This window comes from Mytilus edulis, chromosome 8, assembly GCF_963676685.1.
Source record: "Mytilus edulis chromosome 8, xbMytEdul2.2, whole genome shotgun sequence".
Lineage (NCBI taxonomy): Eukaryota > Metazoa > Mollusca > Bivalvia > Mytilida > Mytilidae > Mytilus > Mytilus edulis.
This window is the reverse complement of record NC_092351.1, coordinates 36189865-36212180: the sequence shown is the minus strand read 5'-3', so window position 1 is coordinate 36212180 and position 22316 is coordinate 36189865. Positions and strand designations below refer to the sequence as shown.

Here is a 22316-nt window from a genome sequence, read left to right as displayed (position 1 = left end):
GGTAGAACAGTTCATGCATAAATACACTGACACGACTGGAAAAAACATTTTTCCATCTTTCAAGAACCATAACTCCTGAACGGTAAAAGTCAAAATCGCCATTATTGAACTTGACCTTCATTTAGTTGTCAGTAATAACATATTAAAATTTTAAAAACTTTGGTTGAACGGTTCATGAGTTAATGCACGGACAACATTTGATTGCCGCCCGCTCGCCCGCCCGCCGTACATCCCCAAATCAATAACCAACATTTTTGTCACAAAAATCCGGTTAAAAATCTGTTAATGTTGAATTTTTGGGGTTATTTCAGCCTTTTAATTGCATATTTCTTTACATGGTAGTTTTTTTTCAGATATAAAAAAAACTGGTAGATTTTTTTTCAGATATATATAAAAAAAACTATCTGCTTGACTTTATAGAAATAGACTATGCTTGCAGGTTATATATTACACTGTCTTGTTTTTTGTTTACACCAAATCTGACAGATTATTATTTAGTTGCAAAATATTTTCAATGAGAGCTGAAATTTTTTCTATCTTTAAATGTGCATTGAAGGTTAAAATAATCATAATGTGAACAAGAATGAAGAAAACATCTTGGTCCTAAAAAAAAACCATCAACCACGATATAACATTCCAAATATTAATTTATTATACTAATATCAGTTGAAATCTCAAGCCACTGTTTTGCATGTTAACAATGTAGGTCATGTCCCAACAGAAAATCAATAAATATGACAGTACAATGTACTCTTAGCACAAACACATAAGGTCACTGTGAAATAGACATCTAGGGCAAGAAACAGTCAGTTATACCAAAACAGTTTGACTAGATGTCTAGTTTAAAACCAGTTTTACTAGAGTGTCCTATATTTTGACAATGTAAATGACTTGAGGACCTGCATGGGTTATTTTAATATCTGTATTCTTTAAATTTTTAGGGCATTTTTCTTTTAATAGCCTTAAAAATAACTCTCATTCTGTAAAATTCTCATGAAAATGATTTTACTATTTAGTCTTTCTGTTACAAGATTATTTATCAATTCTGTACATTGATCATTATTTTATCAGTATTGCATTACAGTTACCTAAGTTACCTTTTTATTTTGCCTAGTTATTCTTTAAACTTTTGCATGCATTAAATTATTCTCTATTCCTTATTTTGTTGTTCATTTTCTCTATTCTCTATTTTTTGTTGCTATTACATGTGTTCTCTATTCTGTAAACCCCATTCTGACCCTTATAGGTAAACTTCTATTGTATGAATGGGATAAACTGACCTTTCAATTCTCAAGGCTAAATAAGTATTTTATAGGCTAAATACAAACTTACCTGTCAAGGTAGAATTGTAATCTGAGTGATACCGGAGTTACTCAAGTCACCATAATTTGATCACACAATCAAAGGAATATCGTATATTAATTAGCAGGGTATTAAGGTAATTAAGACAATTTATATTAGTATCTTAATATGGGGACGGAGTCCCCAATTACGGTAGAAAAATCAATAATAAAAAAAAAAAATCGGGAAAATTTCCCGACTTTTTCATTCTACTAATGAACTCAAAATCGTTAACTTTTTTTTTCAGATCTAGTTCCTGTTCCGGTTTTATCCGCATTTGCGCAGAAATCTGTCTTGTTTGCATGAGACTTTGAAAAGAAAATTATATGTATCAGTCTAGTAAAATATAAGATTGGAACTCAATACAATTTCATTTTTAATAATTGTTTGATTTGAAAAAAACGTTACCTGATGGAAGCGTTTCTTTTGTTTACATTGAATATGACGTCATAACTTAAACAACGTCACAGCTAAATCCCTAACCACAGACCAAATCGGGAACCGGTTACGGTATTTCCGTTTCCTTTATTAACATGTTTGAGGTAAAAAAAAAAATAATACATACAGACTTCGTCCCCATTCACAGGTTATGCCTGCCTCATATTAAAAAAAAACGTATTTTTGTCCAAGTTTTCATTAAAATCCAGTATAAAATTACAGTAATTCAACATTTTTTTTTATTAATTTTAGAAAGAAAAAACACCACAAAACATTTTTTTTAATGGTACGACTTCCAAGTGGTACGACTTTAAGTTGGTACGAGTTAACTTTTTTGGTACGAGTTAACATGGTACGAGTTTCCGTTGGTACGAGTTACATGTAACTTGCTTCCGTCAAAAACCAATGAGGAAATGATTAGAAGATAATAAGCATGATAAGCTCGAATTAGCTTTTACCAACTTTTAACCCTTTTAAAACATGTGTCCACACAGACTGTGCCGGAGGGACACATCTGCCCATGTTTTAACTTACATGAATGCAAGCTTCTTATCATTGCTGTATCTTTTTCAAATAAAAGACCAAAGATTAAACAATGTTATATTTTTCTTCAATGTGTCCCGAATGTAACAGCCATCATGGCGTGTTGTCACATATCGAATGACATCATTGTTGGCCATCTGAAGTCACAGACACCAAGCTGTCATATTTTCTGGCACACGAAATGCAACCTTGAAAAACGACTGGCAGCAATCTGAGGTTTAAATAAGGTTTATCAGTTTTGTGTGCTATGCAAAACTTGAATAGCTACCATGTTAAATATATCCCAGACCTTTTAAACAGTGATTGATAAATAGTATTGACATGAGCGAAATTTAGTAAAGAAAACTGTAAACAGATCAAGAGGGGGAGGGTCTACACATTTATAAATGCTTCAGTTTGGTTCTATTAAAAGTTAAAAACAGATGGAATGTTCACCAGTGTGTCTTTATCATCTTCGCTGCTAAAGCAGCATCCCATATTTAATGGGTTTGTTACTTTTTTGAAACTATATACAGATCTGTCGCTTTTTCGGTTTTATTTGTAGAAATCCTTGACCTTAGGCACTCACATGACAGATAGGAGGAAATTGTGAAATTGGTTGATTTTGATTGGGTAATATTTAATTTTATTTGTTTAAAATATGTTTCAAAAATTAATTCATTTGATAAAACTATTCGATTTCAATTATTGTTTGTATCTAGATAGAGAAAAAGTAAATTTTGTACTTATTTGATATGTGAATTCGGATATTCATTTCGGATCTACAAGATGTCTGCCTCCATACAAAAATAAAAAATGTCAACATTTGCACTTCGAGGTCTTAAAAGATCCTTTCTTTCTAGATCGTTCTCATTTACTCAGTACAGATTAATTAGAAATACAATTAAAGACATTTTGAAATGTAAACAAAGTAACGCAACAGTGAATGCAACGGTAATTTAACTTGGGCAGAAACTTACAAGAGGTTTCGGTCATAAATGGAGCCGGTTCGGCCTTGGTAGATTTGTCATAGGTTGTTTCGGCCATGTAATAGAAATCATTTTGGTCACACCAAGGATTTGTATTGTGCATCATTGCATTGTAAGAGAGATTTGTGTAGTGTATTTTTTCATTTATGTTATTTACTAGTTGACGTCTGGCAAGGCAATTTTTTTTTCTTTCTGGGAAGCCTACGGCTAAGTCTGGCGAGGTTATTTTTTTTCTGGGACGCTTAAGGTGTAAAGCAAAATTGTATCTGGGTAAATTTGATTCGGAGGAAAAAATGTCACAGTAGTTGTTGTAATTTTTTTATCCGGAGGAAATTATTTCTCTGTGATATAAACATATTTACACTTTTGGTATTTAGCTGTACATTTTTATTTTGCCTCCGAATAACCTTTTGACGTCAAGAAACAATCACTTTTTAGTTGTGACGCCAAATGTTTTGAATTATGATGTCAAAGTTTACGGGAACCTGTGTGATTTTATGTAATGGCGGACAAATTTGCATACAAGTGTAAATATGTCTATTTTGTCCCTTGTTGTAAAATTCTATCTGTGTAGTTAACTTATTGAATACCGGTAGTTATTAGAAAAAAACTTAACCTTTACAAATACTATGAAATAATAATAGTGTATTTGAATTAATTAAAAGCTTTTAATTAATTGTTAAAAAATTGGAAAATAATTTTAAAATTATGATTGAAAAAATTTCCTGAAATATTCAAGCAAATATCATTCTTTTAAAAAGAAAATAATCATGAAACATAAGAAAGAAAACCAGAAATTATTTCAAATATCGTAATTGTGAAATAATATCATGATTAAATAAGGTAAGTCATGTAAGTGAAATACAAGTAAAAGTTGTTTTCAGATCTCAATACAAATATAAATTAAAAAGTAAAGTCGAAATAATGTTGCATTACTACTGTTACCAGTAATGGAAGAATTTGAGTATGATGATATTTTTAACTATAAATAGTTTTGTCTGGGGACAAAGATGTAGTTGTTGATTATATAGAAATAAGATATTAAATCATAGCATAACAATATATTGGAAGAAAAGCAATTTCAACAGATGGATTGTATTTACCTGTGAAATGTTATCTTTCTTATTAAATCATGTTGTAAGTCATCTTTTTATATAAACATGATAAATGAACATATCAAAAATAAGATTCAAGGAAAAATTTCAGTATGAAACAGATTCAGGAATATATATTAATATCTAAAATATAACTGGTCACAATTTCCTCCCTTTGATTGATAAATTATGCAAATTTGTTGTACCTTTGTGAAACATTATATAATTATAGTCAGGTATATATTGATTGTGAGTAACTTATATAGTAGTTAATGGGACTCAATTTCACAGGTTGCTGTGAAATATGATATGGAAAATATATACATGATATACCGATACATAGTACTATCCGCATAACACAGATAGATTTTCACTCCTTTGGAAAATATCTACCTGTGAAATATGTCTAGAAAAAAAATATGGTGACAAATTATCCCCAGGATAAAAGATCACAGAGGAAGAAATAAACCGTTACAAAGGTGTCAGGACTCCCAGAAAAAGAAAAAAAATAGCCTTGCCACTGACGTCATAATTATTTGGACTAGTTATTTACATACTTTTAATAAGAAGCAGGCACTACTTGTGAAAGGGGACGAAATCTGTATGAATTCTTTTTTTTAATTCAAACATATTCTAAAATACCATAACGTTGCTGATTTTGATTCTGTTGTTAGGGATTTTAGTTGTAACTTTAATTAAGTCAGTCAGAGATATAACTCTTAAGGGTTATTACATAACTTGCTTGTTTTATTAACTCAGATACTTTCATGAGTTGTCTACTCTTTATTCCTCAATTTTTCTAAATCTGTAATAGCATATGTTTGTTATTTGTGAAATTATTTCATTTATAGTGGGCTCTAGGGAACTCTTGAGACTTTGTGTGCAGAAACTAAATTTTGCAAAGCCTTGGTAACTAATTTTCTTGATTAGTATATTTTTGATTTACCATGGTAAATTAATGAGACGAGGCTATTAAGAGATAAGCTATAGCTGTGATAACAAGGCTCAGTTCTTAAAGGAATGTAACTTATTATATAAGACACTTGGGGGTTAATGAGAAACTTGAGCAGAATGCTTTGAAGTGATATAGAGAAGCTGTAATAACACCCTTAAGTTATTACAGGCATATTTTTTTCTGTAATAACATATTCATATTTTGTAGGTGAACTATGCAAAATTGACAAACTATGAGCTGTTATATCTTTCAATAGATAAGAATACATAGAGTCTATGGTCAGGTTGTTGTCTCTTTGACACATTTCCATTCACAATTTTATAGAGACAAAAGTAATACCAATAGAACTTTTATCATGTTTATACATTTTAACTAAACTAATGATGTATATTGTCCCTTTGAAACATGTAACATACATATGTTCATGTTATCACAGTTCTTTGATTTTTTTTTGGTCCACAATAACAAATGTATGTTATTTTTCTGTAATAACCGTATAGAGTTATATCCCTGACTGTAAGTTACGAGGTCATATTCAATGTAAACAAAGAAACTCTATCATCAGGTATATCAGGAAAAGATGCCTTTTTCAACTGTTTCTTATGAGAGAGCATGAACCCCTTCTTTTTTAAATGGCATTAGGTTTGGTTACCTATAAAGATTGTTTGAACCAATTTTAATGAAAAAGTCAAAATTGCATTTTTTTGAAATTTGATAAATATATGTACATGACGTACATAGTTCACTGTTACAATAAGAAAAATTAGCTACTCCATACATGGTAGTGACTCCACAGTAAAAAGTTGCATTGATTAACACGTCAGCTGGGTCAGATAGAAATCTACCTTATGCAATTTTCAGATGAATATCAATCTTTTAACTTATATCCGATTGAAAAAAACTCTGTGGAAAGACTGTAACCATGGTAATTGTTTGAAAATTCAATTGTTATAAGAACCATATATATTCTTCTTTTATTTCGTCTTTGAATGTTCCAAGAGTAACCAAAGTCGTCAACAATTAAATGTATATGATTGCATGAAGTCGATTTCTATTCGACACTGCTCACATAACAGAAGCATAAACATGATAAATTCTTTTCATGTATATTACTAGAAAACTTCAGATTTTTTATTTTTATTATATTATGGTAAATAATAAACATGTACATGCATGTACTTCACAATAATGGAAATGATAGAATGGAATGAACATTTTTTTGTAGGGTTGGGTGAAGACATTACAAGTCCACAAGAATGTAACTTTCATCAAAGTTAATGATGGTTCATCGTTGTCATCACTACAAGTTATAATACCTCCAGAGCTCAATAACAAGTAAGTTACCATCAAAGATGAGGAATTGTTTAATAAAGGCTTTGTTCTTAAATTGTACAAAAATATTGTACAATTTTAATAAAAGTCGAGGCAACTTTATGCTACAATTCATTTTGACAAGGAAACAAACTTTTTCACTTAAGACTAGAAAACTTATGTGTGTATTTTCAGTGAAATTACATTTGGTAGCAGTGTGTCAGTAGAAGGGAAGATGATAGAAAGTCCAGGACAGGGACAAGATTATGAACTGTTAGCAGAAAAAATATCTGTGTGTGGAACATGTAATCCTGAGGTTTGTTTAGAGTTGTCTCCCATTGTCCATTTTTTTTTTCCATCTTAAAATTTTTTTTTTGTGTTTTTCATGTTGAAATTCAAAGTAAATTACAACTGACAAACATTTAGGGCTGCTACATTTTCAATTTGTGTACAAAATAGTCATCATGATCATGTGATTTTGGAATCCAAAACTCTTATTTACTGATATAGACCAATGTCTTGAAAGTGAAATACAATGTACATATACAATAATGAAACACACACAGACTAGACAGTTATATAGATAGACCAGTTTACCTATCTAGGCCATGTGACATGAAAAGAAAAAAAGTAAAAAAAAAAAGAAAGACATGTTACATAAAGAAAAAATAGAAGGACAAAAATTTTAAATATATATATTTGTTTGTTAGCATTTCAGGATTTCCATGGATGGTAGTTCTATACTTACATGTACATGCTTAGACAATAAATAGTAGTTTTTCAACAATGTCACAAATTATATTTTTAATGACATGCCAGTTGTATTTCTAGTATGTGTGTTCTATTGATCTGTATGCTGTATGCTTATTTCATATCATCTATTTTTGCAGGAGTTTCCATTTCAGTCCAGAAGTAAGATACCAGTTGAGTATGTTAGAGACTATTTACATTTGAGACCCAGAACAAACTTCTTCAGTAGTCTCCTTCGACTGAGAAATGCTACAACCAATGCTATTCATAAATATTTTCAGGTATTTCTATTTACTAGAGTTATTTAAGTTGAAATATGATCACTTTGTTACCACTTTGAATATAAAAGTTTATTAACTTTAATTTATCAAATATTTTTGACGGAAAAAGTGGGATAACATTTGGACATCAACCCAACAACACAATAACAATAACAGAATATCTGCATTTACAAGTCCTCATATCCTGATCATATATTCCTTTATAGTGTATTAATGTACGTTTTTTGATTGAGTTAAGCCTGCCAATTGATATTTTACAGTGTGTTTTTCTATGTTGTCATGTTATGCTATTGTTTCAGTAAAAGGGAGAAGGTTTGGATCCATTAAAACATTTAATCCTGCTGCAAATGTTTGCAATTGTCCTAAGTCAGGAATCTGATGTACAGAAGTTGTCGTTTTTTCATGTAATTTATACGTGTTTCTCGATTCTCAGTTTTTTTATTTTATATAAATTAGACCATTGGTTTTTCCGTTTTAATGGTTTTACAATTTTGGGGCCCTTTATAGCTTGTTGTTCGGTGTGAGCCAAGGCTCCGTGTTGAAGGCCGTACATTGACATACATGTATAATGGTTTACTTTTATTTAAATTGTTATTAGGATGGAGAGTTGTCTCATTGGCACTCACACCACATCTTCCTATATCTATTTACTTCACTATAAAACTTACTGTTTCAGTGATTTTTTCTTCTTAAAATGTATAATTTTTATTCCAAAGTATTGTTTCTCTTCAAATCGAATTTAAAAATGCAACTCCTCATTCAGCTGGTTCAGGATATTTTTTTTATGCCCCCGCCATTGCAGAGGGGGCATCAAGTTATTTTAAACAACAGCATTGAATATGACTGTGATCGTACATGTAAATTAAATTATTTCTTCTGTGTCAAATTTTTTTAATTTTTATACCTTTTTTTCAGGAAAATGATTTCCTATTTATACATACACCAATCCTGACATCTAATGATTGTGAAGGTGGTGGGGAAGTCTTCAGTGTGGAGGTAATTTTATCATTTTCAGTATTTGTTCATCCTAAAAAGCAAGTAAATGACATTTTTCTAACTTTCACTTAAAATGTTTTTAGGTCACAGAGAATATCAGTCACTAAAAATAATTGTGTTAAGTGTTGCATGTGGAAATTTGGTAGTCCTTTCTTATGGTACGATATACATGATACAGGACAAGAATGTCAAATTGAGATCTCATGTACCTGCAAGACTTTCTCCATGTTGATTAAAAAAGAAAGAAAAAGAAGAAAGGTTTTTGTTTGCAATAAATTGTATTGATTTGGTCTGTTTTCAAGTTAGATGTTTAAACTGTCTGCAATCATAACTTCTCTTAAATTAGAAAAAATTATGGAAAAATTTCAGATCTTTGAAGGAAATTATTTAGACACATGATCTATACTCTAATTATTTTGTACCCATTAGAATTTAAAGAGAAAATAATTCTCCTTCAAAAAAAGAAGAGAGAAGTGTATAGTTTTTGTCAGCATCCCATAAAAGATAATTGGTAACTATGGTCATGATGGTACAATAAAATAAACTAAAAAAAAGAATTTTATAGTAAAAAATGCTTCTTTTTTTATATCAAATTACAGTAGTAATGAGTAGTTACAAAAATTGACCTTATGCATTAACAATTGAAACAAAATATGCATAAAATATTTGTACATTTTATTTTAGCCACATAATAAAGATTTGATACCTGAACTTTCAGACAGTGAAGAAGAAAACAAGACACCAAAGTTATTTTTCCGAAACCCAGCTAATTTAACAGTGTCAGGACAACTTCACCTAGAAATTATTACAGGGTATGTAAGTTTACTTTTTCTATCAAATTTTATTGATGCTTATTTTAGTTTTCCTATCAAAATTGTACATATTTCTTTTTTCAAGTGCTTAGTAGTGCAAAACATATGCATATCAGTGTTCTCCTTTTTTCACTAAGGTAAGGTGGGTGTTTTGAAAAAAACACTTGCAACCGGGTGTTTTTTTTTAATATTTTCAACCGGGTTTATTTCTTTTTACTGTGGGTTGGGGTCACAAATAAAAGGATAAGTATTGTATTCACATTTAATGGAATTGAACCATTCTTCTGCTATCACTGCTAGCCTTTCATTAAATGATTTGACAAATTAGTTTTGTGTATCTCGGATAGCAGATCATAATGGCTTTTGCAGGACTCCCTCCTGCCAATGCATGGCCTATCGAACCAAGTTTCTGTCCTGTTCCTTGCTTTAGTGCTGTATTTTTGGCACACAGAACAGTAATATCCTTCTGTGAAGATAAGCCATTTAAAGTCCTGTTCATATTTATCACCACCCCTCAAATGAGGGGTAACCTCTCAATGTAATGACTATCCCTTTTATGAGGGGAACATTTAATTAAATCTACTTTACCTTCAAACAAAAAATGTTTTCATATTTGTTTCTGGCCTTTTTATCATTATGGACATTAAAAATAATGGGACACTCTTTTAGAAAATTTGTACCAAATAAAATGATTTTCCCCCTTTTAAGTTGAAAAATCTAAGTTTTTCTTTTTCTTTTCTTCAACAGTAATATGACCCCTTGCCTGAGGGACGGTCCATCATTTAAGAGATATCCCTCATTTGGGGATTGTTCCCAACCTATTTATCTTCGCGATCGCCAGTGTTCGAATTAATTCCTTTCCGTTGTTTTGATACTTTTCTTTCAATTTCAACAATTTCAATTCAACTAACCGTTTTAGTTGACTTATATGGCTTAGAATTTTCCTTATCACCATCGTCATCTGCCTTTCCATTCCCCCGATTAATAAAAGAAAACATTGAAATTTGACGATCCGCCATTTTTGTCAATGAAAACAAATCTGCGAGGCGCGATTAGTATTTAAATTTTTACGGTGCAGAACCGAAAAAAATCCGGAATTTGAAGAAAAAAAAGCCGACCACCTCCTAAAATGGAAAGGTGGTCGGCTTTGAAAAGAAGGTGGTCGGTACACCCGGCTTAAATGCCGAATGGAAAACACTGATATTTTGCAAGGTTTGACTTTCAATTTGTCGATATTCATGCAATTACCCTAAACACAGATTAAAAAAATGTATAAAACACTTTTTTTGTCATCGATGAGGTTGATAATTTGAAGCTATAATTGCATTAGTGCAATATGAAGTAACATTGCTGCTCAAACTTTTCATTATGTTCTGCCGGATATTTTATGTTGCTATGCATTTAAAATAAATATTTATTTTTAGTGCAATATCAAGATGTTACAACTTTGGTCCAACGTTTCGTGCAGACATGTCAGTAGATAGAACCCACTTGGCAGAGTTTTACATGGTAGAGGCTGAAATGGCATTTACAAAATCATTAGAGGATGTTCTTGAGGTAAATATTTGGTTTAATATAGAAATGATTTTAAATGCAGAATCTTCCAAAATAATTAGGTTTTAAATTTACCTTAATGTCAAAGGCATATCACAGTGAAATCTTATCCCATTGAGAGTAAAAATCTGGCTCAGCTTGTCTTTCATATGCAATGTAGGCTTTATACTCATCATCATGTTCTGGCCCTGAATATACATTTAATTTGCCGCTGGACATTAAACAGCAATCATTCATCCATCAAGTCTCCAGTGACTTGAGACAAAATAAATCTGAAGAAAATCAAATTCAACTTTGAACATTGACAATGGAAATGGAAATCAATATTATAGCTTTTGTTTTATTTTGATTATTTTAACAGGTGATAGAAAGTCTAGTAAAGTTTACCATTAGAGAATTACAGAATACTTGTGATGATGATTTACAGTTCTACTATAAATATGTAGCCCCTAAAGATCAACAAGTAAGTCAGAATTAAAGTTGTCTATTTTGTCTTGTAAATAATAAATGTTAAAGAATATGAGACAAAGCAAAGGGATGCTAATCTGGCGATAGTTTTAATATTAGGTCCATTCTCATATATACTTTAAGCAGTACATCAATTTTATGGAATTATTATAAATTGGCATGGTTCATCTGACCTTGACATCATATCCATGGACCATTGATAATGTTGAGTTATATGCTATACTAGTAGAAAAATCTATATCTTTTAAAGATATTTTTATAAAATTCAGTCCTGATCAGAAAAATAAGGAGATTTCTCTCTAAATGTCCATGTTTTAAAACTAAACTTACCGTATGGTTTGGCCATTAATGTATGTAACAGCAGTTATTGAAAAAAAAATGAGGAATAAGATGTTTGTGGAATAAATTGTCTCTGCATCTATAACAGCCACACAGATAAAGGAAAGATATAGCAGTATACAATAATCTGATTTAAAAAGGATTATTGCAGCAATCACAATTTGATCATTTTTCTCCTACTAATCAGGAAATATTGAGTTATTTACCTTTGCATAAAATCATTTTCAGTTGAACACACACCATTTGTTTAAAAGCACATGTTAAAAAATGAATGTTGCAGGATTACAATATAATGCCAAAAATGTGTAAAGCAAAATTGTGAATTACAGTAAAATAAGGCAATTTCTTAAGTGATTTGTAGCATTAAATTTATTACATTTATGTTTCACATTTTTATTGGTGTCCTTTATATTTCAGAAAACAGTTCAAACAGCTCTAGATAAGGCTTTTACAAGGTACTTTTAATCTTAAGATATGTGTTGGATGATAGCTAAACATGTTAAAGAACCATTGTATAAAACACTATGTAAAAATTCATTAAGTTGTTCTCTGTGTGATAGAATGTATTAGTAATAATTACCTTGAACAATATTTTCTAAAATTTCTTTCCCAGTTCTCCTTTTCTGCACTCATTGTCTTACAGATTCTGAGAAAACCAAACAGAAGCTGAAAATACTTTTGATACATTATTGTTGGAAAGTTAGTGTGATCTTGACTTTTTACAGTGTTAATTTCCCTTTAAAATATAAATTATATCACGATAATTGCATTGTAAGCTCTCTAACACATAATTTTTGTCTATATCTAAATAGGTATATAAAAATAAGGAGATGTGGTATGATTGCCAATGAAACAACTATCCTCCAAACGTTCAAATGAAATGGATGTAAGGTTTAAAGGCATCTATATGGCCTTCAACAATAAGAAAAACCCATACTTTAGGGTTGGCTATAAAAGGCATGACATGAAATATATGAAACAATTCAATTTTGAAAAATTAACAGCCTAATTTATAACAAATCAATTTTAAGAAACACATATGACAGACTTGAACATGATGAAGCAATGAAACTAAAATACAGTATCCTGTAGGTTTATATCAGCAATATCTTTGAAGAGTTCACTAATCAGTGCATATCAATGATTTTTACAGGAATAACGCCTCTTAGAAATGAAATAGCATGGAAAATAACCTTGATAGTGATCACATGCCTACATTTATGTATTAAAGTTTAAAAGAACAAAAAAAACACTTGTTGCACAATTATATGCATAAAACATGTGGGTGACATTGGAAGGCTGTTCATCTATTTGAAAATGTATAAATGTATTAATTTTAAGAATATTTTACAGAATACCATATACAGATGCAGTAAAGATACTTGAAAAGAAGAACAAAAAGTTTGAATTTAAAATAAGAGTAAGGTTTTTTCTATTTACTTGAAAAAGACATGTGTTTAGCATTTTTTTTTCTGTTTTGTATTTTGAATAGTATTTATTTAAAGACTTTCAGATTTTTAAATTGCAAGAATTTTTTTTATATAGTATAGCAAAAAACGTTTTTAGAATTAAAATTTGTGTTTTATATTGAATATTTTTTTTTAGTTTTACTGTCTCACGGTGGGTATGGTTGTCCTGCGAGAGAACGTACTGTGCTGGTGATTTGGTCCTGACGGGTGCTGGTGATCAATGAAAAAATGTAAACAAAGACGAAAATAATGATTTTTGACGTTTTCACTCATAAAAAATGGAAGAAAACGGTTGAGATTTTTCAATTTTGTTTCTTATGGGTTCATATGTAAACCATTAAAAAGTTGACCCTCTAAACTTTTTCAGTCAGCGTAACACAGAAATGCTCATTTTCAGAAAATCTCGAACTGAAAAAATAAAACAAAAATGCTCATAGAGTCCGCTTTCTATACCGCAATCCACGCGACAAAACTATTTTGTGAAAAAACATTGCAATTTATTAACATTTAGCATTTTCTCAATTTATTCATGTCCTGATACTGTGCTGGTGGGTCCTGTCATTGTGCTGGTGGGTCCTGATACGGTGCTGGTGATTTTGGATAAGAAGTTGGTCATATTTGAAACAAATGTTACAGAATCAATAAAATTGGGTAGATAATTGTTGTCAATAGGATCTATGACTCCTATTTTAGCTCTTGTGCATCCATTTGGCTGTTTAATATGTGTTTTGAAATGATCGTAACTTGTATTAAATAATTACATAAAAGGGCAACATCTTTCGTCCAATATCAGATAACAATATATAGTATCTAAAATAAGATATTTTTAATGGCCCTTACATTGATGCTTCAACAATGATCAAAGCCAATGCCGCATAGACATGTTTGTTAGCGCTCCGCATACCCCTCCCCACTTCCACCCAACCAACCCTCCTCATTTCCTCCTTCATTGTTACAGTGGTGTACCAAAACAACATTTTATTACATAAAATAATAACACAAAGACACACATTATTGAATAACGAATGCTTGCAGGTACTGAAAGCTAGTTCAAAGCCGCATTTTCAACTAATAGATAAACCATGTTCTCATATACAAAAATCCCAATCGTGTAGATTAAAAAAGTCTCAAAACTTAAGTTCACATTTTAATGTTTGATGAAGCAGAACTTTAAAAGTGTGCAGTGAATCTTGTTCTCACAACAGTTATTGTCATAATTATGTTTACATAAGACTCATAAAGGAATTAAGAAGGTACCAAGCAATATTTTACAGTTCAATTTAATGATCATGAATGGAAGGAAATGGTACGTAAGTTTACATAGGACAAAAAGAAATTGATAGTATTTTTTGGCGAAAGACTTAAACGCTTCCTTGCATTATATAGTACAGCTCTTCTATAAAAGCATGCAAAAAAAAAATTTGATTGACTTGCTTGCTATGTTTGCTTGGATGTTTTCAAACAATAGGTAGGCGGAGTTTCAATACATACTGGGATTTGATTGGACAAATACAAACTGACAGGAATTGAAGTTAATGTTTATTTTCCAAATAAATTGTAGTATATAGTAAACAGACTACTTACCTGTCGTTTAAAAACATCCAAACAATCATAGCAAGCAATTTAATCAATGGTTTGCTTTGCATATATTTATAGAAGAGCTGTAAATTCTAAAAAAAAAAAGAAATTTTGTTGTCGTAGATGGTTAAATCCTCAACAAAATCACAATATCTTTGTTGGAACGAATAAAGGTTTTAAATCATATTTTCGTGGACTTTTTAGCTTCCACCCTGACGAGACATGTTAGCTGTTCGTATGCTGTTGCACCTGACGCACGGAAACTTTCACATTTCCATCTTCTTTTCTGAAATATTTTACCCAGCTCATACTTGACAGGACTGTTATCCTAGTAAAAGGTGTAACCAATGAATTGAACACAAGTTAAAAATTCCATAATACTATATAATTCATTTTATGTGTCAATTTGTTCGAAAAAAGTAGAAAAAAAGAAGTTTTTTTAATGCCATGATTATCTGCCGCTTTCTAGATCTATGCTTAGCATTTATTTCAGATGACATGGACTCCTCACCCTGGTGACCCTGCTGCCTTTCATAACTTTATCCGTATACATATATTAATAGATAAACAAAAGGCTGCAACTGGTATTTGATTCGTTGTAACGAGAATATTTGTGGTGAATGGAAACTGTGAGGGTCAAAATCTTAAATTGCTTATAAATGTTGCTGGACCCAGTTTCGTTATCTGATCTGAATTTTCTGAAATGTGCAAGGTGATAGACATTTTGATTTTTTTTACTCGGTAAGTTTTGCCCTAATTGCTTGAACATTTGCAATATTAAAGCCGATTTCAATGAGTGTGTAGACAAAGGGAATATCTTTGGTTATCTTGCTTGCTGAACAGAAAAGTCATTGTTAGGTTATGTAAACTACCCTACTTTAAGAGTAGACTAGTCCGACAAATGACACATCTTTCTGTCTGTAGGACCAGGCTAATTCGAAAGAAGGGTATAGACCTTACCTAACAATGACTTCACGGTTTAGCTAACAAGCAAGCTAACCAAAGATATAACATTTGCCTACATACTCAATGGAATCGGCTGTAACTAAAAACTCGAATACATTTTAACAGACAGTGGTCTGGTTTGTTGATGAATATTGTTTTTCCTAGATTCACTCTTGAAAAAATCATTTGGTAACATTTGGTCATTGTAATACGGACGCCAAGACAATAAATGAACCTCACACGATCCCTGGACACAGTTGAGCTTATATATGATCTTATAGCGATTCGGGTTGAAAATCAGTTGAAATTAAGCCAGTTATTTGTGTGTGTAGATTTGTATTGTTTTAAACTGTTATGACTTTTTAAAGTTAAATCTAGGTGTTTAATCTAAGAGTTTCTTTTTTAAACTTATTTACTTGTTTTATACTCAATTGGTAGTATGAAGTTACGAGATATTTTAATTTTTGAAATTGAAGGCACAATTAACAAAGCAAACGTTAGTTTCAAATACTTTTAAATAGATTTTTAAGGATAATGTACCCTTGTGTTGATCCCATGCTAAACATAACAAAAATTTCTGTACAAAGGTCTGTGAATTTTCTACAAAAATAGTGATTTTATTTTCACCAAATTCTCTTTTTCTACTAAATACAATAATGAACTATCAATAATAATGCTTTGCAAGAAGTTTCCCCTTGATACATGTATATGTACAAAATTATATCTCTATTATTCATTGTCTGTGCTGTTTTGATACTATTGCAGTTTGCACATTTTCGTAATTGACAGGCCACAGGAGGGGGTGATAAACCATACACGAAAATATAAAATATTGATCTAAGTACTTAATTTGCATCTCTGAACCCCCACCCCGGCTTGTTTTTTAGGAGGGTGTCTAAAAATGGTCGATTACAGACAGCCGAGTACGCATTTTACTTTCCAGGCGTGTTTACGTTGATTGTTAAAGTCCTGAAAACGGATAGATAGAAACAAAAATGTTTGATTTATCTGGCTTTAGATTCAGTTTTTTTAAATATAAATTAAGTCTACATTTTAATATAATAATACTAAGAATTCACAATATAAAAAAATGCAGAAAAAAAAATGGAGATGTAAAATATCTTAATAAGGAGTCATTACTACAGAGATGGTGTGTTTGACACACAAAACTTAAAAGCTTAGTGATATTACTAATATTAAAATAAAAATGTATTTTAGTTTGGTAGTTTTTCCATTTACCCATTTTCAATCATAATTAAGGCACATTTGATTTTTTATTCATAAAAATATTTAAATATAGAAAAGTAGGACACATTGTTCACTTCCTCCCCTGTAATTCTTTATCAAAAATATTTATTTATTTTGGAATTTTGAAATGAAAAAGCTAAGAAATCTTAGTTTTGTTAATGTTCTCTAGGTTATCTCGTCTTTATTCTCTGACATATTCTCTGACATATTCTAGTCTGCCCTTTCATAAAATAGTGATTTTTTTTAGTGTTCTATCGAACTTTCGAAAAAAATACCTGATAACCGTTCAGACAAAAAAAATATGTTGAAAAAATCTTACAGATACAGCAAGTGATTCTTAATAGCTGTAAGATACATTTTTCTTTTAAAATACAGCTTTTAAATCTTACGGGAAACTATTCCAAGCTTAACACTTTCACTGTAACCTCGCTCTAACTTATCCCCCATCCCCCCAAAAAAAACCAAACAAACAAACCCGCAATACTATTGTCATTCTTATAGTCACCACTCAATTTTTCACAAACAAACGTGTTTTAAGCTGCTAAAGACATATGATTCAAACGCGCTCAGAAAGTCCTTTCTTCTATATTTTTGCTCTCTATTTTTATACAAAACCTTTTACATTTTTATTTTATGGGTTATTGTTGAAGGTCGTACAATGACGTATGGTTGTTAACACATACTTTCTTTGGTTTCTTATGGAAATTTGTCCATTGACAACAAACATACAACATCATCTACTTTATATAAGTATTGTATAAATTACAACGTATTTTGGCGATCTTGCAAAATGATCGTAATCCCGAAAATCGTAAACATATTTTCTTATCTTAAAAGTGGGCAAGAAGGGTTCCATTAACAGATTATAAAAAGAATAAAAAATAGGGTTTTTTTTTTCTCTCATAATAACAGTAAACAGATTCATAACAATGTCAATTTCAAGAAAGCAGACAACAGTTAATTACTAGTAGTCAATAACAGTACAGCATCAATGATCTTGACTGAATATTTGCCACTTTTCACTAAAATATAAAGGCACAGAACCAGGACATAGAAGCACAGAACCAGGACCGTTTTTCTTATCACCAGCACATCGTCAGGACAATTCCGTTTAACGAACTTGCACGACTTTTGCAATTTTATATTGTTGTAATATACTTTGCATGGTACTTATGACGCATCAGAGAAAAATTAAGCAACAAAACAGTCGTTTTATTGCCGTTCTGATACAATGTAAACAAACCCACCAGCACAGAATCAGGACCCACCAGCACCCGTCAGGACCAAATCACCAGCACAGTACGTTCTCTCGCAGGACAACCATACCCACCGTGTGTCTGGCCTTAAATTTACTTTTTTGCAGTAAGTCCCATGTCAGATTAGATTTTTATTAAAAGCTTTTACAATAAAGAAACAATATATTATTCCAAAATCATATGGTAATACATTTAATAGTTATTTTTATAAGGAGAAAAATATGAAAATGAATTGATCTTATTTTACAGTGGGGAGAAGATTTAAAGAGAGAACATGAGCGATATCTGGTGAAATATAACAATAATATACCAGTGTTTGTAACAGACTTTCCTGCCACTATAAAACCATTCTATGCCAGGCATAACGATGGCACACAAACAGTTAGTATACTTGTATACCTTATAGTCAGGGTTACTACTTGTACAAGTTATTTTTGATTTACTTGAAGAAGTAAATAATAATAAACTTATATATAGCAATTCTGTTATAAACAAATATTCTTATAAGGTTTGAATAATCTCCCCATAATTTTCTCAAAACATTTACTCATATAATTTGTTTTTTTGACAATCCATAATTATAAATTCTCAAGTTTTGGAATGTCTTAACATGCTTTAAATAACTTTCTTTGGTAAGCTCAGAATTTTATATTAGAGTTCAATATTGCATCTCATTAATTCAACAAAAAAACAAATTGAGCAAAGATCTTAAGTTATTATGCAAGGCCTTCAAAAATTGTCCTTTGGAGGCTTGTAAATAGCAGTGTTGTTGCAAAATATACCTATTCGATATCGCAGTGCATATGTGAAATTAAGATGTGAAGTAGCACCTTTAAAAATAGAAACTGGTCTTTAGGAAAGATTAGATTTAGATAAAAGATTATGTTTCAATTGTGATGATATAGAAGATGAAAAACATGTACTGTTAACATGTCCATTATACGAAGATTTAAGGCAATCTTTATTTATCGATATAATTCAACACAATAATATGTTTTTAACTTTGTCAGATGATGAAAAATTTATATTTTTGTTCAAAAATGAAAATGTTTGTAGTTCTGTTGCCAAAACCTGCCATAATATTTTATTGCAATGAAATAGTATTGTATACTGTTAAAAATCATTGTTATTTTTATTATGTACATGTATCAGGTTTTATCCTTGAATTTGCATGGTGATATTGCAATTTTATGTTTTGTGTAAATAACAAAACTATGTTTTAATTCTGTTGTTTTATGATTGTGTATAACAGTCTCTCATAGTTCTTTTAAGAATGGAACATGCATTCTAAATTTTTATATTGTGTACTTGATATTATATTGTGTTTATACTTAGTCTATTAATATTTACTTCTTTTAGTGAATACAAATAACTTTTACAAGTAGTATCCCTGACTGACATACTGGGAATTTATTATTCTTCATGTAATGTCCATTTTCTTGGATTTCATTGAAACACAAATGTATATGTTCAAGTATTTGTTTTCTATAGGCTTATATGCAGACTATAGTGAAACCAAGAAATCAAATATGCACAAAATTACATGTATCCTCTATCCACAAAAATAAGTACCAGCAAAAATGTATCATGCATTAGCAAAAAGTGTCTTACACTAGTTTATGTTTAGTGAAAAATAAGTCCATACTAATGTTTCCGACATCTTTTCAAAAAGTTGCAGTCAACCTCAAATTTATATTTGTGAATCTTAATAGCATAGATAATTCATTTTTATTAAGTCCTGTGTGCTAAACTTATTATCTCCCCTTATTTTATACAGTTGGTTAAAATGATGTCACGAATGTGTTTGTATTATTATCTCCCCTTATTTTACAAATTGGTTGAATGTGTTTAAATTATTATCTACCCTTATTTTATACAGTTGGTTAAAATGATGCCATGAATGTGTTTAAATTATTATCTCCCCTTATTTTATATAGGTATCCTCTGTAGATCTACTGGTACCTGAAGTAGGAGAGCTAGTAGGAGGGACAATGAGGGAGGAGAGATATGATGTACTTAGAAATAAACTGCAACAACATGAACTCTTGGAGAACTTGAATTGGTGAGAAATTTCTGAATACTTGCCTCAAAATTTTCAGCTATCACCAACCTTAAGGATGACTGCCCTGTAAGAGAATGGTCATCTTGATCTTTTCCCCTTCTTGCAGTTAAACCCATGCCAAGTGTCCATTTATTACAGGATGTTTGAAATAGAAGCCCCAGCTTGTCAAAATGGATACATTTTATATGATGCCTTGTTTAGAGAGAGTACCAGGCTCCTTGCATATCAAAGGAACCCTTGCAATAACTCTATGAAATTTCTGTAGGATAAAATTGAGAATGGAAATGGGGAATGTGTCAAAGAGACAACAACCCGACCAAAATAAAAAAAACACAACAGCAGAAGGTCACCAACAGGTCTTCAATGTAGCGAGAAATTCCCGCACCCGGAGGCGTCCTTCAGCTGGCCCCTAAACAAATATATACTAGTTCAGTGATAATGAACGCCTGTTGCAGGCAAAATTTTTAGCCTATCTGACATGCGATTGTTTTTGCAGTGGCCAACTTTCTTGCACTTCATTCCTGTCATAACCTACCTATTGATCATCAAATAAAAGTTGAAACTGCTTGTAAATGACTCTTGTAAACTTCACCATTGGTAAAATAAATTAAGTCACATAAAAAATACTTATAAACTTATGTATGTTTACAAACTGGAGTTTGAATAGCTTATGTAAAAGAAAATAATTACATTAGATGTATGTTTCATTATAATACGATATTCTGATTGGATAACTGCACATCGCGTGTTATTCCTTAAGCAATTGCATTACACAATAAAACTTATCATTCGTGATAGCAAGAGGTCTCAAAATAAAGTGCACAGGTGAATTAAATAAAAAAAAAATGATAAAATTTGTGTTTTCATGATCCTAGCTAAAAAATGTAATTATAATATTGAATGCTTCTTTTTGTAACTTTATAGGGTTGTGAAACCGTTGACCATGCACACATTTTTAGAATGAAGCGCTTCTGCGCCTCATACAAAATGTACTTTGGTCAACGCTTTTAAACCCAATGAAGCTACAAAAAGAAGCATACAATTCTTAAATAAATAAAGTTATTTATATTTTAGTTTTGCTCTAGATGGTCAACGAAATGTTTTTTTGGATTATGTCCCTTGAACTTCAAAATTATGTTTTAAAAGATGAACAAATAAGGAGATAATGTAATTTCAAAAATATAGGCTATGCTTTTATTATTGGGAAAATTGTCACATTCTAAATTTTGAGAGCATAATTTTATTAATGTTTATGCAGCATTGCCTGATTATTGCAATAATCAATCACACATGTTTGTCTATGTTCAACAATTACAATTATGTATGCACAATTTCTGAATTAAAAGTAACAGATGTAATGAGAATTAGAAAGAAACAAAATTACTCTGTGCTTATAATATTTTCTACAAATATTTTACAGGTATTTGGATCTGCGGAAGTTTGGAAGTGTCCCACACGGAGGATTTGGTTTAGGTTTTGAGAGATTGTTGCAATTTATACTAGGCATTAACAACATACGTGACACTATACCATTTCCTAGATCTTCAAAACATTGTAAACTTTGATGCAGTATTATTTATTAAATGTATATTGTTTTTTTTATGATGTTTTGTCTTGTATAACATTGCCATGTCGGTTAAATGATGTGTGTATAGATATAAGAAGATGTGGAGTATGATTGCCAATGAGACAACTCTCCATCTGAGTCACAATTTGTAAAAGTGAACCATTGTAGTTAAAAGTACAGTCTTTAACTCAAAGCTTTGGCTCACTTGGAACAGCAGTTTGTTTTCTTGTAAGAAATACTTTTGTATAAATTCATAGCCAATTGTTTAATCCATAGTTGCTAATGAGATAGAATGCCATCTCCTTCTTCAAACACACACAATGAAGCTGTAAACACATGTA

At 30.8% G+C, this 22316-nt stretch overlaps 2 protein-coding genes across 5 annotated transcripts in view; one reads left to right on the top strand and one right to left on the bottom strand.

The window, feature by feature from the left end:
• LOC139486786 (ragulator complex protein LAMTOR1-like) overlaps nucleotides 1–2908 on the bottom strand; it is a 513831-nt gene extending 510923 nt beyond the window's left edge. For all 4 annotated transcript variants that reach the window (XR_011655632.1, XR_011655633.1, XM_071271748.1 and 1 more), the window contains exon 1: nucleotides 2758–2908. Coding sequence is in view for 2 of the 4 variants with exons in the window: in XM_071271748.1 (XP_071127849.1) it covers nucleotides 2758–2799 (42 nt within the window). In the remaining 2 variants the exon portion in view is untranslated. The remainder of the gene's footprint in view (nucleotides 1–2757) is intronic.
• A 168-nt stretch (nucleotides 2909–3076) lies between these two features.
• LOC139486781 (asparaginyl-tRNA synthetase-like) lies at nucleotides 3077–22008 on the top strand. The gene is made up of 13 exons (XM_071271743.1): nucleotides 3077–3255; nucleotides 6565–6674; nucleotides 6846–6966; nucleotides 7541–7681; nucleotides 8597–8677; nucleotides 9362–9489; nucleotides 10914–11046; nucleotides 11405–11506; nucleotides 12268–12305; nucleotides 13204–13270; nucleotides 18596–18727; nucleotides 20284–20408; nucleotides 21829–22008. Exons 1-13 carry the CDS (start codon nucleotides 3118–3120, stop codon nucleotides 21971–21973), a joined length of 1461 nt encoding a protein of 486 aa, XP_071127844.1. The 5' UTR covers nucleotides 3077–3117; the 3' UTR covers nucleotides 21974–22008.
• The last annotated feature ends 308 nt before the right edge of the window (nucleotides 22009–22316 follow it).